This window comes from Trematomus bernacchii, unplaced genomic scaffold (genome assembly GCF_902827165.1).
Source record: "Trematomus bernacchii unplaced genomic scaffold, fTreBer1.1, whole genome shotgun sequence".
Taxonomy (NCBI): domain Eukaryota; kingdom Metazoa; phylum Chordata; class Actinopteri; order Perciformes; family Nototheniidae; genus Trematomus; species Trematomus bernacchii.
The window spans coordinates 2918438-2937956 of NW_022987771.1; the positions used below are offsets into that span (position 1 = coordinate 2918438).

Sequence of the window (19519 nt, forward strand, 5' to 3'; positions counted from 1 at the left end):
ACAGGACGGAGACACGCAGCTCCTCCCGCTGTGATGCAGCGGGAGGAAAACACACACTTCAAGTCAGATCATCACCCTTAGCTATTTTAATTACCTCTCAAACTACCTAAACTAGTTATAAATATGTTTATTTTTACTGTCGAGTCATCATTACAGGATCAGCTGCTGCATGAGACAGACACTGACGCTGTCAGAAGAGAGGAAAAAGAGACAGGCTCTGTGTATTTTATTATTATATATCATTATATAGAGTCGTTATTCATTTGTTTTAAAGCTCAATAAATAACAATGAAGACCTTTGACCGGCACTTTTATAATTTTGTCCGGAAGATTTAAACTTTAACACACGCTGACCGGCGAAAAACTCTGCCCGGATCCCTCGGCCCCCACCGCGGAGAATAAACAGAAGTGCAGCCATGACAACCATTCTTCTTCGCTGCTTTTGTGGAGGAAGTTGCTGCTTTTGTGGAGGAAGTTACAGCGCCACGTACAGGTTCGGCATATGTACTGCAGCTTTTCCAGCGGTTGGATGTAAACGGAGCCGTCTCGTGGAGCTTGACACAATCCGGTGTATATTGCGTGTGGACGGAAGCTTTTTTGCGTTTGCGTTTGCGTTACTCCGATGCGTTTTGCCGTATGCGTTCCCGTGGAGCCGGGGCCTCAGACAGAGGGTGAAAAGAGGTGCTGCAGCACAGGCAGTATGAGAAAAATAAAGAGCTTTTTGAACATTAAAGCATGGAGACATGTCCCAGTAGAGACACTACATACTGATACGAACCTGAAAAGGAGCAGAATGTTTCCTCTCTAAAAAGCAACATCATGTATCACTGAAACAGCTGCCACAAAAGGCCTGTTTGACACAATTCAGTAGTGTTAAAGGTGTTTGAGTTCTTGTTAAGTTAATATTTTTCCAGTTCAGCAGCATGCCAGATCAACTTTCAGAGGGGATTGCCTGAATCTACACACATTTAATTGTGAATCACACACCCACACACACACACACACACTCACACTCACACACGCACACGCACACGCACACACACACACACACACACACCCACACACACACACACACACACTCACACTCACACACGCACACGCACACGCACACACACACACAGAGTCCCAGGATGTGTTTTGTGCACCTATAACCCTCCCTTTGTGCATTCACCTCAACTATTTCTCTTTCCACCCTTAGACCAATAACTCTCTCCTCTTACTGTGTGTATGTTGGTGTCTGCCACAGATTAGCTCCATGATTTAAACTCTTAAAACCGAGGGTGGAGGCTTTTCTTGGGGAAATGACCCGGCTTGCTACTGGCACCCTTGGGTGTGAAAGGGCTTTTACGGCTCCTTTTGTTTTGACTGTTTGCCTAAAAGAGTTTGGAGGACATGGTTCACAGTGATGGAGTGCCATATGGGCATGTGTGTGTGGAGAGGGATGGTCCCACAAGTCACGTCAAAGCTTCTTGCATCAAAACTAATACAAATACTGTGTCTTCCACAAGTTTTCTGTAAGAGGTGATCTTCCTTAGTCAGAAAACCTCCACTTCCCTGCTCTGGTGTTGGTGGATACTATATAAATGTGTGTGTTTTAATTAGTCTGCCTCTGTGAGCCGTGCACCATGTGACGCCGGCTTCCTGTTGAGTGGTCTCTCTACATGTGGGTTGCAGCTTTGTTTCACGAACAAGGATAGAAACACCTCACACAACAGCTGGTTCAGGTCCTGGGCGCTGGAGAGGAGTCTGTTTGGGTCTCTGTTCTTTTTTTGGCGAGACTTTTCTGAAGAGTGAGGGCAGATTGGCTGTGAAGCAGTTTTCCCAGAGGACAGAAGCGGAACCATCAGCACAGTTTTATGTCTGAAAGTCGCATGGAATAAACTTTGAGATTGTCTTGTTTTGAGAACAGAGGAAGCTGGCCAACAAACAGCTGGATTCATGGGAGAGGAGACTGTCCTCGCCCTGGCGTGACATTTACTCAAAGGAAAAATGTCTTATTTTTTTTATAAAATCCTAAATTGACTGCATGGTTGAACCTTCTTTCGGGAGGTGATGTTTTTTTGGATATGATTGCAAGGAGAGACCTATATTAATATTTTAAGGGAAACATGATAAATGATTAAAAAGATCTGCGACCCTGTGGATCTGCTCTATAAAATATGGATTTGAATTAGTCAAATGCTTGTGACCCGGTGACCTACTAAGTTACATGTGTATTTTCATTTATTTCAAAAAAGGTTTAATTTTCCCAACAATGAATCCCACTTGGACTTTTTCTTTGGTAACTGCTAGATAACATCTCTGGGTGTTCATTTTCACTCTTGCCTGACGAACACCAGCTGACACGGTTATAATTTCGCCATTTATTATCAAGCCAGTAAAAAAAGAACAAAGCTCCCCACCCCGCCATGCTTGTGTGGTGGTGTGGTATTTGCTATTTGTTTGTGTAAAGGGGCGTAGAGGCTGCTACAGTAATCTCCCCCTCTTTCTTCTTCTTTTTTTAAAGTTCATTACCATCACCAGAGGCGCCTGGCAGGGGTTAATTTAGCGCCGGGTTGGGGAGCGTCAGGGCGCACACAGTGGAGTAGTTGTGTCGATCACTCCCGCAGAGGCGATGCCCTTTTGTGGAGAGGTCTCTTGTGACAGAGGACAGACTGCATTCACAGTCGGGACCCAGTGACACAAAGAGAAGAACTGCTTTTTAAAAGGCTCCATTCTTTCCGCGCAACCGCTGGGTGTTCGCTGTGGGTGTTTGAGAGGATCTTTGTGGAGAAAGTAGAGGAAGAATACGCGCAGTGAACGGGTTGGGGGGATTTTTATGGACAGTGCAGCCGATGCTGTCATCCACTCCGCCGACCACCTATGTTTTCTCTCCCGGAGTCTCGTTTTGGATGAACTTTTACGCATTGTTTTTACGCACTGACACTGTCATAATGAACGGTCTCCCCTCGGTACCTGCGGTATAGAAAGTTGGAACCGGATCATTAACTTCAAGAAGAAGTCGTTGTGTGGATATCAGCCGAAAAGATGCCAGTTGATAAATTCGCAAACATGGAGGAAAAACTATGGATTTTGGAGGACCTTAATATGATGTACATCCGTCAGATTGCACTCAGTTTACAGGTAAAAACATGTTTCAATTTACCACTTGTCTCTGCACCTCTAAACGCGTTTTTGCTGCTCTTTTCTGGCTGTTTTTACGAGTTTTCACACAATCTCAAAGCTGTGGGGTGTGTCAGTGGTAGAAATGCATGTGTGATCATGTCCCTGACACATTTACTTTATTTTTCTTGATTGATTTAATTGGACTGAATACGAACAAGCTTACTAATATCTGAAATATTTATTTCGAAAGTATATAGTGTGTGAGCTCTGCAGCTGTGGCTCTGTGCTGTAAAGTTTGTTGAGGAATCTTTCTATGGGACAAACAAGTCAGGCTGACACCGGTGTGGTCCCCCCCTGTCACAGATGGCAAATCTTAACACTAACAGCAAACAGAAAACAACACTGCATGCCATCCATCTCTCTGTCTCCACGTCCAACTGGGGTTCACACACAGTCCACAGCTGTGCCTCATAAGTAAGAAGTGTGTGTGCTAGTAACAGAAACTAGTCAATTCATAAAACATGGCCGAGGTTTACCATTAAAACAATAACTAACCAGCTTTCCACAATCTGTTCCCTTTGGAGGAAATAGCTGAACAAAGTGCCTTTTTTAGATTAAAGGAAGTGGAGATACGGCCATTGGAGGTGTTACAAAAATGTCAAGGGGGAATTCTCATATACTTAATTTTTTGGCCCCATAATCTGAAAAGATATGTGCTGTCTTGGCTGCAGCTGCTTAGAGGTTTTTAAAAAAGCAGTCCTCACTTTGTCAAATGAAATCCAGTCCAAAAAGCCTTCAGCTGTATAACACAAGAACAGCATGAGAGGTGATATCACACTAATGTGTTGTACCTGCAAGCAGTTTGGCTTCATTTTCATGTGGGAGGTTTTGTTATCTACCTGAGCCAAGTGCCACAGAGTCTGCCAGGTGTCAAGAAGACTTTCTATCACATAGGAGATGCATATAAACTCATGCCAGCTTGTGTTTAGTATAGTGTTTTCTCTTTCTGGGATGTTTTGGCTCCCAAAGGTCTGTCATCATAGCTCTCTTTACTTTAGAGTCACTTGTGCTGAAGCATTTTCTCTGAGACCATTATAGCCTGAAATGCAATGCCACAAACCGGCTATCACGAGGTGTTTTCACCAACATGTTGATCGAGCTCTAATCAGTTGATTGGTTCCTGTCACAGTCTGTCCTTTGATGAACACATTTGTTTACAGCTCCGACTTGAAAGTGGAACTTTGTCTGAATATTGAATTAAGGGCATTAACGTGGAATGTCGGCATTTCTATCTGAGGATTTTGGAGCATTTCATCGTCAACGGTTCCAGTTGTCGTTCTATAAATGCAATTGCGAGTGTAGGAACGAGATGAAGAGCCTTTTTTTTAGCCTTGTGGGAAAACTGCCCCTCCTTCACAGGGGGTTCAGAGGTCAGGGTCGGCTGCAGGGACGCATTACACGGCAATAACCAGCGAGAATTTCAGATTGCTGCATAGAAAGTCATGATTTCTCTTCAACTCATATGAGACTTGTTGCTGGTAAACACTCACATGTTTGCTCCACTCTCTCCTCCCCCTCCATGTCTCCTATGCCTGGGTGGGTTTATGAGACAGGGATTCTTTGTATGTGTCTGAGCTGCACAGCCCACAGTTTAACTGTAATTTCAGCAAGCTATGGATGCATTATGCTCCAGGGTGTTTCATAAACGTTTTGCTGGGTCATCAAGACTCTCACTTATTACACTCTAAGCCCCTTTCTGATCCTTTTGTTTTACCCTGAGGCGACATATATCTGCCACTCCCATCCCATGCACACACACACTGTACATGTATACATTTATAGCAGAAGTGCACATAGTTTGTTACTGTTTTACGAGATAAGCTCATCCGTCATTTAATAAGAACATGAAAAAGTGTAAAGATCATGCATGTCTTGAGGTCCCAGCATTCCTTAGGCTTATATAATTGCTGTGTCAGGAGGGGAGCGAGGGCAGCCTTTGTGTATTTGCAAGCTCAGTAGGAAGAAACCTTTCTGCTCTTCAGGTTTTAACAAGTCTCTTATAATAAGAATGGTTACATTCTGGGCTCCACGGCACTGTTTTCTTTCCTCTTCTCTTGCGAGGCCCTGTTAGACATGAGTGCTTTTTCTTTAATCACATGCAAAGTGTAACAAACATTCTGCCCACAGAATACACATCAGAGGTGGCTGATGGGAAACAGGAAATGGTCTGGTGTAATTACTGTTTCCCCAGCGGGAATAACAACATGATGTCATTGATCCCACTGCCATTATTAGACACATACTCGTTACTTCCTGTCACCACAAACCCGGATACATCAACATTTGTATTTATTTTGTTCTCTTAATGTCCTGGTTCCTTTTCCTATTCTGGTTTTCAGACTTTTCCCCCCCCGGTCTTTCCCCTTCTCCCTGACCCGAGTGCCCTAGATGGACACTTTCCCCCCCCCCCCCCCCCCCCCCCCCCCGGTCTAATTTTAGCCTGCAGACTGGCCTTGAATACATGGATCGTGGCTTTGCCAGAGTTAAATGTGGATATTTGTTAAAGGGTTTGTGAGGTCAAGATATACACGCAGGATCTGTGTGTTGTGTTCCCTCTGCTACTCACTCATTGTTGGAGACAGTACAATACTTTCTCTATGTGTGTTGACCTCACTGGGTCTGCCCTCCTCTCCTCAGGGGGGGTGCAGCCTGGGGCATGAAGCCGCTCTGGATCATACCAATGATATCATCTGACGAAAGATTGAAGAGAGGAGTTGTATTCGGTGAGGTATTAGGACCCAGTATTCACCCATTACTATTTGTTAAACCTGTGGAAAACACCAACTGTTGCACTATTTTATTTCAATTTTTTCTTATACTATTTTGGACAGTTTTACGTCTTAAGTGTATTTATGTTGCATTGTTGGAAGAGCCTAGTATTTTCATTGGCACCTCTATGCTGTAGTTATTGTGCGTGTGACAATAAAGCCGTTGAATCTTTGAATCTCAAAAACTGGGAGGTGTAGCTACATGAAAACAAAAATGATATAGTGCAATTGTGGTTAGAAACTCCCCATATTATCTGTAGAAGAGCAACACTGAAATAGTACAAGTTCAACTTTTGAGTCTGTAATCTTTTTTGTTTATCAAAGAATGCTTACAAGTGTTCAGTCCCTTCAGATTTCTAATTCAAACATCATTTCATGATATGCTTTTTGATCCCTTACAATAGTATGCTAGAAATGATGGCTGCATGCTTTGGGAAGAAATTAGCCATTGGGTATTTTTTGACTGATATTGCAATTCTGATATGATTCTGTTGGAGGGACTGATCTTTTTTGGCATCAATATTGTCATTATCATGAAAGATATATTTAAAATGAACATGGTGTGATTCTTTAAAGAGATTCTGTATCAAACAAATATATTTTACAAGTCTGTAGAATACGATTTTTCTGTGTTAGAACCACCATTTCAATGTTGTGCAGTTCTGCTAGGGCTGTGCAATTAATCGTATTTTAATCGCAATTACGATTTTGGCCTGCCACAATTAATTTTAGTCTAATTTATTTGTATTTATCATATTTATATATGTTTAGTAGCTTGTGGAAGTGCGCTCCAAAATATTTGTTGATCTTGTTTATTGGTATTTATTATTTTGATATTATTTATTTAAATATATCATTTATTTAATTTATTTTTGTATTGGTTTTTCAGTTGAATTATACGTTCAGGGTAATCAACAGTTAAAAAGATACTGTTCAAATTATTATTTGTTTTAAAGTTCAATAAATGGATGTTTTCAAAGTAAATTAATAACCGTCTTTAATAATCGTGATATCAATTATTGACCAAAATAATCGTGATTATGATTTTTGCCATAATCGAGCAGCCCTAAGTTCTACTAAATCATTCTGATGAATTACAAACGTTTATTTGAATATTTATCTACCAGTTAGATGTCCTTAAGCAAACAGAGACCCTCACATGCTGACCCTTGTTGATGCTGATCTATGGGGGGGGGGTCAGCTGGAGTTTCTTGCTGCCTCACCAGGGACTCTTGTTTGACCTCTCACACGCTCCCCATCCCTAAACTTAGCCGTGGCCAGATAGTTCTGCAAATTCTGAACGCCACAGGCGTTAAATATCCGCTGGCTGGTATCCATGCTGCCTCTCTTAATCTCATTTTGAGTAACCGTTTGACAAAGTTAGCTCCTCCATCCAGATCAATGCCTCCTCTGTTCCTGTTCGAATCCGTGCTTGAAAGACATATTTTCTTATGATTCAGTGTACATATCTCTTGGCATGTGTCTGGAACCTACACTGGGGCTGTTTCCATACTGTACATAAAGCCTTCCTTCAGTCCTGGTGGTGACAGGTATTTCAGCCCCGCAGATGCTTTCTAAATGTAGGAGGTCCTGGAGGCCAAAGGCCAAATTGACAGCAGTTAATCCCTGCCTGCTCTGGGACTGTAAAGCAGTATTTTCTTGTGCACTGGAGCCAGACTGATGAATCTCACCCTGGATGATTGATTTGTAGAAACAGCAGAGGTTAATCTTATTTATACTCGGACAGCAAAACGGTACATGTAGGGTTTGACTTCAATCCCTTAACTAACCTGAGCCGAGACCAGAAGTTGCATTTATTTTTCTGTGATGTTTTAATCCCATTTTTCTATTTTAAGACATGTTGTTCTCTTTCGTTCAATCTTATTTTCCTGGCCCTTTCTGTCCTCTAATGACATTATCATTTTGGCATTGCAGTCAGTATTAATATTAGATAACATGGAATTAGATTAAATGTTCTCTATCGATCCCAGTTTGGAAATTGTTTTGTAGCATCATGTAAACAAAGCACTACACATGAATTAAACATAGGATCAAATGGACAATAAACCTAAAAGTAAATATATACAAGTCAACAGTGAAACATATACTGTATACCTAAAGAGTATTTTTATTGAATATACACAATATAAATATACAGTAAGTTCTAATAGACCAACCTACTACTAACAAAATGTCAACATAGGATGCCATTGTATTTGTCCAGTATTTGCATTTTTTAAATAACATTTAAATCCAATAATATCGCCTTCCATAAAGACGCAGTCAGCAGTTTATATCTGTGTGTGTGTGTGTGTCCCTGTGTGTGTGTGTCTGCGTGTGTGTCTGCGTGTGTGTGTGTGTGTGTGTGTGTGGTGTGTGTGTGTGTGTGTTAGTTCAGCTGCACGCTTGTTTAGGTAGCCTAAGTTACACCAGGCCTGCTTGCTTTAGTGGAAGGTGTGCTAAAGCTAACAGTGCCTGGCTCTGCTGATACAGGATACACACTCACATCTGAGCCAACACACATTCCTGCACAACGGACGACTTCATCGCACACCGCTAACCTGCGGAGCGCGGCCAGAGGGTGTGTGTGGGGAAATATTTGCAAAGAGTAGTACTGTAAGCTGTATATTCAAGTTGAGAGCTTTGGTGTGTGTGTGTGTGTGTGTGTGTGTGTGTGTGTGTGTGTGTGTGTGTGTGTGTGTGTGTGTGTGTGGTGTGTGGTGTGTGTGTGTGTGTGTGTGTGTGTGTGTGTGTGTGTGTGTGTGTGTGTGTGTGTGTGTGTGTGTGTGTGTGTGTGTGTGTGTGTGTGTGTGTGTGTGTGTGTGTGTGTGTGTGTGTGTGTGTGTGTGTGTGTGTGTGGTGTGTGTGTGTGTGTGTGTGTGTGTGTGTGTGTGTGTGTGTGTGTGTGTGTGTGTGTGTGTGTGTGTGTGTGTGTGTGTGTGTGTGTGGCTTCCATTTCTTCCAGTGCTGTATGCCAGAAGCAGGCACAGTGTGTGTGAGGTAGAGGAGAAAGAGCGCTTTGTATCACATCACACACACCCTGCGCTCCCTACCAAGCCCTCCTCTCCCGCTTGGAAACGGCATATCTCCTAAACCCTCTTCAAAACCAGCTGACAACCCACCTCACCTCTGCACCCAACACTCCCTCTCCCCCTTCCTCAGTGCTGTACCCCCCCCCCCCCCCCCCCCCCATCAGTCCTCACCCCAGACAGCGGTTTAGGAGGAGCAGCAGGTCTGAATGGGCACTCAGTGAGAGCAGGAACCAGTTAGATGCTGCCTGAGCCAAGCTTCCTTTGAAAAACAGCGAGCAGGAGCCAGGAGAGTGAGCAGGAGGAAACACAAACTGAGAGGGGCTGTTATTGGCCGGGATGGGAGTTGGGCTTTAAAAATGTATTCAGTTTTTTACTAATTACCTCCTTTTGTAACCTCATCTATCACAATATAAAAGTTATGATTACTTACTGTTGATTTTGGATTACCTTTATATCGAATGCAATGCAGATAAATACAAGAAAGAAATATCAATCCCTAAATGGCCAAGGAACTGCATTTTATACAGTGTTTTCCTAGTCTTTATAACCCCTCAAAGTCATAATAAGTTTATTTAGTAAAGCACGTTTCACAGAAATAGAATTCACAAAGTGTTTCACAAGAAAGAACAAAAGTTCAAATTAAGACCACAGAAACATGAATACAATAACAACATGAGGCAGACATTTAAAGGTAGGGTAGGTAAGTTTGAGAAACCGGCTCGAGATACACTTTTTGTTATATTCCATGGAATGCTCTTAACATCCCGATAGCAATGAATATTTTAAGTGCTTTGACAACAAATCCATAAAAAAATGTCATCTGTGGAAGCCGTAGTACTGTAAAAAGCACGACCAATCATTTTAGCTGGCCCGGCTAAAGTAACTGGATGGCCTACCTGCCTGTCAGCCTTCCATCTGTGCACAAACTTATCTCGTGCCCTCATTGGTCATGTGCGCGTTTGTGTGTGTTGGAGGAGGGGCTCTGTAAGGAAGTGGCAGATTTTTTCCGGTTGTGTATTTTCAAATTCTAGCGCACTCGAGCTCGTTTCTCCAAAATTACCTACCCCACCTTTAAGGTTAACATAAAAACAAAACACAGACCACGTTGAGTCCCGAAAGGAACAGACACTAACAAACAAGTACTTTACATACAAGTCATCATTCACACACCTGCTCAAGTAAACTGACATTCACACACCATTGGCCAGGCCAACGATGATGACTGCAGGGGATCAAACCCCCAAAACTTCCCTTTATTAGTTGACCACTCTCCCTCATGGCCACAGTCGCCCCACCAGTTGTATTATGTACAACAGTGTGACCTTAGAAAAGAAGAAATCAATATATTTGTCTCAAAAATGTGTCCTCTCTCTGTGTCCTCCCTTACGTCAAACAGAATAACTGGATTAAGAGTGTCCTCACTATTTATTTCCACAAAAACACAACAAATAAAGGCAATACACAGTCCTAAATATTTCAGATTAAATTATACCACCAGTCACCTACTACTGCATATAAAAAAAAAGGATGAAATTGGCAGTCAGGACCTGAGACTCATGAGGTCCATCTGCTTTGCAATACTGCATTCTGTATTTTAGAATGTATTGTGAATTTGTAACCCTGCTAGTAATCGCCGTCTTTTTATAAACGTACCAGTAATCTGAAGACATCTTTTGTATGTAACTGTAAGGGACTGTTCCCTCCTCTTCTGATAGAGTCCTTTTACATGTAATCTGTTACATTGGAACATTTACTTGACTCTCTGCTCCTTCCCAGACTGTTTCTTTGTGTCCCTTTCCTCTCCGCATTATCTCCGTCTGGATCCATTGGTTAATTTCCCTCTCTGTTCTCCTGTCGGCCTCTATCTCAGCTCCCAGCCTTTTCCCCACTCTTTTATCTCAGCCTTCAGCGTCACCTTTCTTTAATCCTACTTCCTCCATTCTTTAGGCTTTTTACCTGGGCACGCACACAGGCTTTACCAGTGAAAAGATTATTTTTGAAGCTGCAAAGAAAATTGGAGTCACTTAAGCTGTTAGAATTGAGACTGCGGGCATTATTCAAATCAGCCGGGATTGGATTTAAAGCTGTGTTTGACTTATCGTGGCAACATCTCAGAAGCCACTGTTTTGAAGCGGAGATATTAAAAGTCTGTATTCCTTTGTAGAACATGCAGTTAAGAACGTGTGGACTTGTTCTGGGGACGCAGCTGGCGGCGCAGGCTGTTTAATCAGATGGTCGTCTTTGTAAATGTGTGCGAGTGCGCATTGTGGTAAAACGAGTGTTTAGTGATGTGCTTAATTGAGCCTAGATGTTGCTTTTTGTGTTTGTCCATATGGATGCAATTTGTGCTCGCGTCTGTGTGATATTTGTGTGCTATCCAGCTTGTGAGAATAACTGCTCGGTGTACATGATTGTGTGCACGTTTATGGCTCATGCGGTGACTTTATTGATTCATGTGTCTTTTGTGAGGTTTTTGTATAGTGTGAGGGGGAGTTTTAAGTGTTTGTGAATACATTCAGTCTATTTCTGTTTGTATTTCTGTGTGTTTGTGATCTCTCTCAACACCGTTACCATGTTAGTGCCCTGCGACAGAGGGGAGGTAGAAGTCAGAGAGGCAGAGGATGAGTGAAGTGAGAGCTGTGTAAACAAACAATCACCACCATTAAAACAATCCAATGCCCATGAAGTGAAAAGTATTTGTAGCATCATTGTGACTGTACAGATTGTGTGTTTTAAGGGCCAGTGTGTTTGGTGTGTATTTAAGCAATGAGCCAAAGGGTGTGTGTGTGTGTGTGTGTGTGTGTGTGTGTGTGTGTGTGTGTGTGTGTGTGTGTGTGTGTGTGTGTGTGTGTGTGTGTGTGTGTGTGTGTGTGTGTGTGTGTGTGTGTGTGTGTGTGTGTGTGTGTGTGTGTGTGTGTGTGTGTGTGTGTGTGTGTGTGTGTGTGTGTGTGTGTGTGTGTGTGTGTGTGTGGTGTGTGTGTGTGTGTGTGTGTTGTGTGTGTGTGTGTGTGTGGTGTGTGTGTGTGTGTGTGTGTGTGTGTGTGTGTGTGTGTGTGTGTGTGTGTGTGTGTGTGTGTGTGTGTGTGTGTGTGTGTGTGTGTGTGGTAATCACAATTCTATCAAAATCTCTATGTGGACTATTACAAGTTGCCGCAGGGAGCCCAATATGTGTTAAAGCTGGCTGGCTCTGTTGTGATTGGTCAACCGCTTAGAGATGTCCCACCCCCTTGGCCTATCATGTACACTAGCCAATAGCATGTGTTACATAGTGAGGTCACTATGTTCTGGAAGTATATAATGGAGTCCAATGGAGCTAACCACAATGATCTACAAATGGTATTGTACGGATTTAACAAGACATATTAGATATTTAACAAATCACACCATAATCATTTTATCTTATTTTTCAATGATAATGAAGACAATGAAGCAACAATGTCCCTCCAGTCTTGTGAATCATATCGCAATTGCAATGTCAGTCAAAATGATCCCAATTTTCTTATTTATTTTCAGTATTTTTAGTTTTCCAAATCGTGCAGCCCTAGTGTGAATGTGTGTGTTTCTGGTGTGTCAGCATTTTGGAAGGATGCCATCCGACCATCATAGAGTCTTTGCTGCTTTCATTAAGAACAAGACATTATCTTTTCTCTCTTTCTTTGTTGATGCAATGCCGTTATTGCCTCTGTCTCCATCTCTAATTTTCACAGAGTCTGTAAGACACCCACATCACATGAATAGCAGTTTTTATTAATTTGAGTCACACGAGAGTAAAGTGACACAGAGAAAGCTGAGCAGATGGCCTCGCAGCATCCCCAGGAGGCTTATCTCTGCAACTAGAGACAAGTTTGAGTTGTATGTGAGTTCTGTGGCTGGGTGCCTTAAGATTGATGGTTGTGCTGTTAAGTAGAAACTAAACGCCAAGGGCAAACTGTCGTGGGGGAATTCCAGGGTTTAGAGGCGGGTCAGTGGGAGCCTGGGCTTTGGGCTGAGGTAGATCTGGGGGCCGAGGCTGCTGAAAAGGGGGCCTCTTGTTGTGGTGCGAGGTGTTGAGAGCCATAGCTGAGCTGTTCCACCCCCAAACAACTCCCTTTTTCCCCCAAAAAAACAACCTCTGTGTCTGCCTCACCGTGATGAGATCAGTGGAACAAAGTCTCCAGCTGGATGACGTCATCTTTGGGACTTGGGGTCAAAATCTCAGAGTCACATTAGGGAAAGATGTGTGTGTGCGCGGGTGTGTAATGCCCTTAGAGAATTGTCCAAAGGCTGTTGTGTTAGTGCCATAATCCTTTTAGTTTGTGCTGTCTGCTTGCATACACAAACACACAGCTTTGATTCACTTACCTTGTGTGTCCTCCTACGCCCCCACCCATTAGTGAAACTATTAAAAGAAAACCTTGCAGAGCCTCCGCAGGTTGTCAGAGTTGAAGGGACTCCATCTGTCGGTCTGTGTGTGTCTAATCTTGTCATCATTAGGAGAGGAAAAGGTTCATCCGTCTTATCATTGGGTAATGAACTAGACCAGGATCCCTAGTGGTTCTGGGGAGACGCATAGCTCGATGTGATTGGCTAACTGAACTGAGACTCACACTAAACCAAGCCCCTCTATAACGCTGTGTCATCCGTCAGTAAGTCACTGAAAACAGACCGGGGGTTGGTTGTCATGTAACTACCTGTGTACGTTTATTGAGCCACTATTTTGGGCTTTAAAACACACACACACACACACACACACACACACACACACACACACACACACACACACACACACACACACACACACACACACACACACACACACACACATACACATACACATACACATACACACACACAGCTTGTGAGTCTTTAACCGCAGATGTCACTGTGTAATCCATCATGATTGACAGGTAGTATATATAGCTTTGAATATGATCACTGTTTACTTAACTTGCATATACTAAGCTAAGGTATATATTACAGTCCCAATGTATCACTGATGGCATAAGTATCCCATGATGTAAGTCAGGTTTCTCACGATGCAGATGTTCATACTGCTGTAGTGATAATTATGATTTTGTAATCTAGGTTTACATGCCAGTTAAGCTCGGTGGTCTGCTGACTACTATGAGCTATGAATAACCCCTGTTATATGTTATAACAAACACAAATCAGGGTGGGATGTCGATATCATTTCTGTTTGGTGACATGCTTCAGTCTTCTCGCAGCATGCTTGATGTACATTACCTTTTTTGGCCCCTCTATATCTGCCTGACACTTAAAGGAAAACACGGTCTCTACATGCTACTTGGTCTTTGCATTAGAAAAGAAAAACAACACGGGAACATAACGACGCAGTTTCTCAAACTTACCTACCCCACCTTTAAAGGAAAACACGGTCTCTACATGCTACTTGGTCTTTGCATTAGAAAAGAAAAACAACACAGGAACATAACAACGCAGTTTCTCAAACTTGAGGCAGAGCGCAACAGTGAAGGAGAGGCGTGAATGATCCTGTTTCAGAGGATGCCATTCCCTCTCATGCCCAGTAGGTGGCTGGTATAGAGTACATGACTACCTTCTTTTGGGTTTTCCCTTCCCTGTAGTGTGTTATATACTACTATATTATATTTTTGTGCATATTCTTAAAGCCTTTTATTGTCATTATACACAGAGTATAACGAGATTCAGTGTGCCAAAAATACAAACACATACATAACACTAAAATGGTGAGAATGGTTACGGTTATTGCATTATGTGTGGTGGTTAAGCAGCCCGACGGCCCAGGGGTAGAAACTGTTTTTGAGTCTGTTTGTCCGTGACTTGAAGCTCCTGTATCTCCTCCCAGAAGGCAGGAGAGAGAACAGTCTGTGACCTGGGTGAGAGCTGTGCTTTATTATTTTGTTAGCTCTGCTGCGGCAGCGGGAGAGGTATTATGGTCTGCAAAGGCTAAAATCCCTGTGTTCCCTCCAGAGGGAGTTTCTCTCCGACACCCCCCCCCCCCTGCCTGGAACGCCTCCATTGGACTCCTTTGTTTACTTCTTCTAGTCATCACTGTGTAAAACTCTCATTTCTTTTGCCTGGAGCTCCACCACATTGTTCTTAAAATTAAATACAAATATGAACCTGAAAAAGAGCATAATGGGGCCAATTCAAATACATATTTGTTTTCTCAATCTCATCTAAAAACAAGAGATTTTGTTGTAAAACATCTGACAAAAGGTAAGAAATAAAAGAGACAATAAATATTAAAATGTATCAAAGTCAACTTTATTGTCAATCTTTCAGTTTGTGTGTACAGACAGAGAGATCGAAATACCGTTTCCTACATTGTTATGGTTGCGCAATTAATAAATAAGAATTGCAGTTTATTTATTAGGATATCGTTAGCCCAAAAGCACTTTTGTTTTTGTCTTTGTGTACTGCACTATTTAGTTTTGATTGCATTAGTTGTCAAAAGTGTGCCAGCGTAAAATAAATCAAAAATGATGGTGGTAACCGGAAGAGAAAGCTTCACACTCTTGTGTTTTCACTCTTATTCCCGGCCCCTTGCAATAAAGCAACTGAAGCTTGTCCATGTGCTCCAGTTCTTCCTTTGGGTCAGTTTATGTGAAATTGCCCAGAGACCTTTATTCAAACAAAGAGCTGTGAAAAAGGTGGTCAAATATGTGATAGAGAAGCACCGGCCTGTCCCTCAACAACCTCTGCCAACAAAGACTCAAGTTATGAGGTATGAATGTTGCTAAGCTTATTGACGCCTCTAGGCTGTGATGTAATTACGATGTCATTCTTATTTGAACTTGTGAAAAGATTACAAATTTAACAGACATTGAAATATGTCTATAATTAGACACATTGCTCTTCTATCCACACAGAAAGGAGGAAGGGATTTTCAGGATGTACAGTAGCAGCAGAGAGGAAAGGAAACACATGTTTAGGACAAACACTCTGGTCAGTGAGTCAATAGGAAATGCTTATGTCTCAGAGGGAAGGGTTATTGCAGCTGGAGGAATGTCCTCTCATCCTGTAAAATGCAGAGTAATGACTGGGAATGATGGTTATCGTTCATCAGCTGGTCTGAGTCATTCAGCATGGGAAACTGAAGCTCACGGTGCAAGTCTGTGTCTAATCTAACATCCGGATATGTCTTGTTGTTAGGTCAATACCATATCCCTATTTAACAGGTGACCACCAATGTTTTTGCCTGTGTAATGTATGCTGCCATACATGCTGGTATTGTCCCTCCTTCACGTTGTTCTCTGAACCCTCTGGTGAACTGAGTGTGCATGTGTCTCAGACAGCTCTTCTCAGGCACAGCTACCTGCTGATGAAACCTTAATCTGATTAACTGTGGGATATTTACAGCTTTAAATCCTGAGTTATCAAGGCTCATCTTATTTTTGTGGCAGTTGTCTTTCTACGGAGGGATAAGCAGAGAGAGAGACATTTGAAGGCATGTTTTACTTGTTGTTGTTGTTGTTGGTGATGTTAAGGTAAAGCTCTGTGTCTTCACATTCATCTGTTAATAGCACATTTATTGGGGATTATAGCCTTTGCACACCATTTACATGCACGATAACCTATAACACACTACAGGAAAGGGAAAACAGCATAATAGGGGCCCTTAAATTGTATTGTATGTTGCACTGTTGGAAGAGCCTGGAACTGAATTTGCTGTAGATATTGTGCATATGGCAGCACCTTAGAGCTTCACCCGTCCACATGCAAACATGCACAGATGTGTTATTGCACCATTGGGAAGAACGTTGTTGTTGTGTTGCCATTAGCCAAGCTGCCCACAGACTCTCCTCCTACACCCTGCTCCTCCTACATGTCATCTGCTGCATCTCTGGACTGTGTACCATTCCTCTTCTCAACCCACAAACACACAACAAAACAAGTGTTGTGCTTTCTGTCTTCTATTGCAGAGATTGTATCCATTTGACCCTGCAATATTTAGGAACATTTCAAAACTACGGCTGTTGTTTTTGACTGATATTGCAAATGGGATATGATATATTGAAGAGAATTACCTCTAATACACATGCTTATGAAATGATTTTTAGGATGATCTGTATACCCAACAAGGATTTGTATTAGGTCTGTGAAATATTGTCTTTTGGACTGGCACAAAAATACTTAATTTCAGTTATTTAGCCACACCTTTAGCAAATATTGACCTTACTGCTATTTGAATACTACACTAGTCGATATTGCAATTTCCATACAATTTTGATTAATTGTGCAGCACTATCCATCACTCAGTTGTGTTTACAGAGACAACATATGCATGGAAACACAATTTTGTAGCCCCTAGTTAAAACAATGAGGGTGTTTGATGCAGTATTATATGTTATATATCATTCTCCCTCTTTGCACTCCACTCCAATTATTAATTGTGCAGAGCCAAACTCTCAGTCCGCTGATTTCCCCTTACTCCGGTTTATTCCCCACACGTAATTCTAGCCGGACTCATCTGTGTTTTCCGTTTCCACCTGCCCACAAATCACTCTCATACATCACCGGTCGACAGGGCGATGCACTCCGCTGCACAGAAACTTCCAGAGTGCACACATGAGCCAGGCAATAAGAGGCACAGAGAGAGAAGGATGAAAACTTAGATTTTTCCCTGGAATGATACATTAATCTGTCGGTAGAATTACATATAAATGTAGAAACTGCAGGCTTCATCACACTGTGAGGTTTTGATTTAGGAACCTAATTTTTTCATATGCAGATTAGGTTTTCATCTACAGTCCAATTCCGAGTAGAATCATTAAAGTTTCATTGCCAACAAATCAGTATAATAAATGCATATTACTAAAGGGAATTCAAATTTGATATAGTGAACATATTTTACTCTCAGGGCCATTTCTACTGAGACCTAAAAGATGTTACTTCGTCTTCCACATGAACACTGATGCAAAATAAAGGCAGATGTCTCACCTGAATATGCAGCTTTATTTCCTTTTTTTATGAATTACTTGAAGGTTATGCTACAACTTCTGTATCTGATTAGTATCATGCAATTGTAAAATAACAGAAAATTCGATTCATGGAGGCGAGTAATGACTCGTGGGAAATACAGGAATATTTTGCCCTTACTGCACTGCTTTGCAAACCACACATTTACCAGTAAAAGAACAAAACTGTTGTTGAGTCATATATTAAAAAAAGAAAATGTATTTTTTCCACAGTAGGCGGTGTAGGCACAGAGCGACCACAGTGGATTTTCACTGACACATTTGCAACCCACTTCAAACTATTGCCGATCTCAGGGCTGCCAAAACATTCTTATGTCAGTTTCTCCCACAATGCACTGCCATTTTGTTAGATTTAGGAGGGAAACAAGAACTCCACGGGACAGTGAACACTGAAATGCATGTCTGTGGCCTGACAGCAACAAACGCCTGAGATAAAAAATATCAACTTCTTCGTAGGACCAGTGGTGGAGAGTAACAAAGTACATTTACTCAAGTATACTATTTTGACATAGTTGTACTTTACTTGAGTATTTCCATTGTTTGCTACAATATACTGTACTTGTTCTCTGTATAACAAATACTTTTTTTCTCCACTACAATTATTTGACACTCATAAAGTAGTAGCATTTTAAATATAATAACACGTAATATGCTTATATGACATAATGCAGTACCAATATTCAAAACCTTGTATCCTTGCATTTAGCTGATATAACTTATTTTCTTCTACTTAAGTAACATTTTGCAATTAGGACTTTTACTTGCAATGGAGTATTTTAAGACCATATGTGTACTATTTAAAGGTTCACAGTACTTCTCCCAACATAATTCACTGTACTGAATGGCAGTGGGGTGACACTTCATAAAATTGCTGCATGCCAACACTCCTGGGAATTTTCTCAAGGACCCTGGACACAGCTGAGAGCCACTGCGTAAATGACAGTTCCCTTTGCTCTGCTTGATCGCAGCTACACGCGCGCACACACACACACTTGGGCAACACACACACGCGCACACATCCTCCTCCTCCTCAGGATCGGCTCTCGGTTGGTCCAGCAGTCGTTCAGTCTTTATGCTCCCGTGTGCTGGTTGTGTGAATCCCTATTGGAGCTATTAGGACGATGACAATGAAGACACACACAGGGGCTGAAACACATGACCGCTATCGATCCCAGATCAACGGGAGTGTGTGCTGTGTTGTTTTCTGCGCGGATCCGTAACAACTTCTGAGGTTAAGAATTGGCTATTTTCGTATTTTCCGCGGATTTTTTCATTTAACCTATAAATGGATGTTCCTCAAAGGGAAAATCTGAGTTGAGGTGTTTCAGGGGTGTGTGTGTGTGAGTCGTTTAACGGACCGTCGTGTTGCGTAAAGCTCTCGTGCTGCCAGTTTTGGAGAGTTGAAAAGCGAAGGGCTCCTCTTTGGATAGGATGAACAACTCAAAGAACCAAATGGTAAGATTTTGTTTCAAAAAGATTCAATGGAGTTTATGCTTGTGATGAAATGGAAAATGAAAGTCAGCGGTGACCGAGTACAGGTCACACTTTGGGTTCATTTGTCACCTTCAGATCATCCAGGCTGACATATTTGGAG

The 19519-nt window shown here is 42.0% G+C and overlaps 1 protein-coding gene across 4 annotated transcripts in view; it reads left to right on the plus strand.

The window, feature by feature from the left end:
- The window catches only part of rtkn (rhotekin), a 77926-nt gene that overhangs the window by 22130 nt on the left and 36277 nt on the right, over positions 1–19519 (plus strand). The window contains exon 1 of one of the 4 annotated variants that reach the window (XM_034148806.1): positions 2591–3123. The exons of 2 other annotated variants lie outside the window; for them this stretch is intronic. In XM_034148806.1, coding sequence (XP_034004697.1) covers positions 3028–3123 — 96 coding nt within the window. In that variant the 5' untranslated portion in view covers positions 2591–3027. Of the gene's footprint in view, positions 1–2590; positions 3124–18973; positions 19381–19519 lie in introns of those variants that run through there. One more of the 4 variants, XM_034148807.1, reaches the window with a different exon arrangement.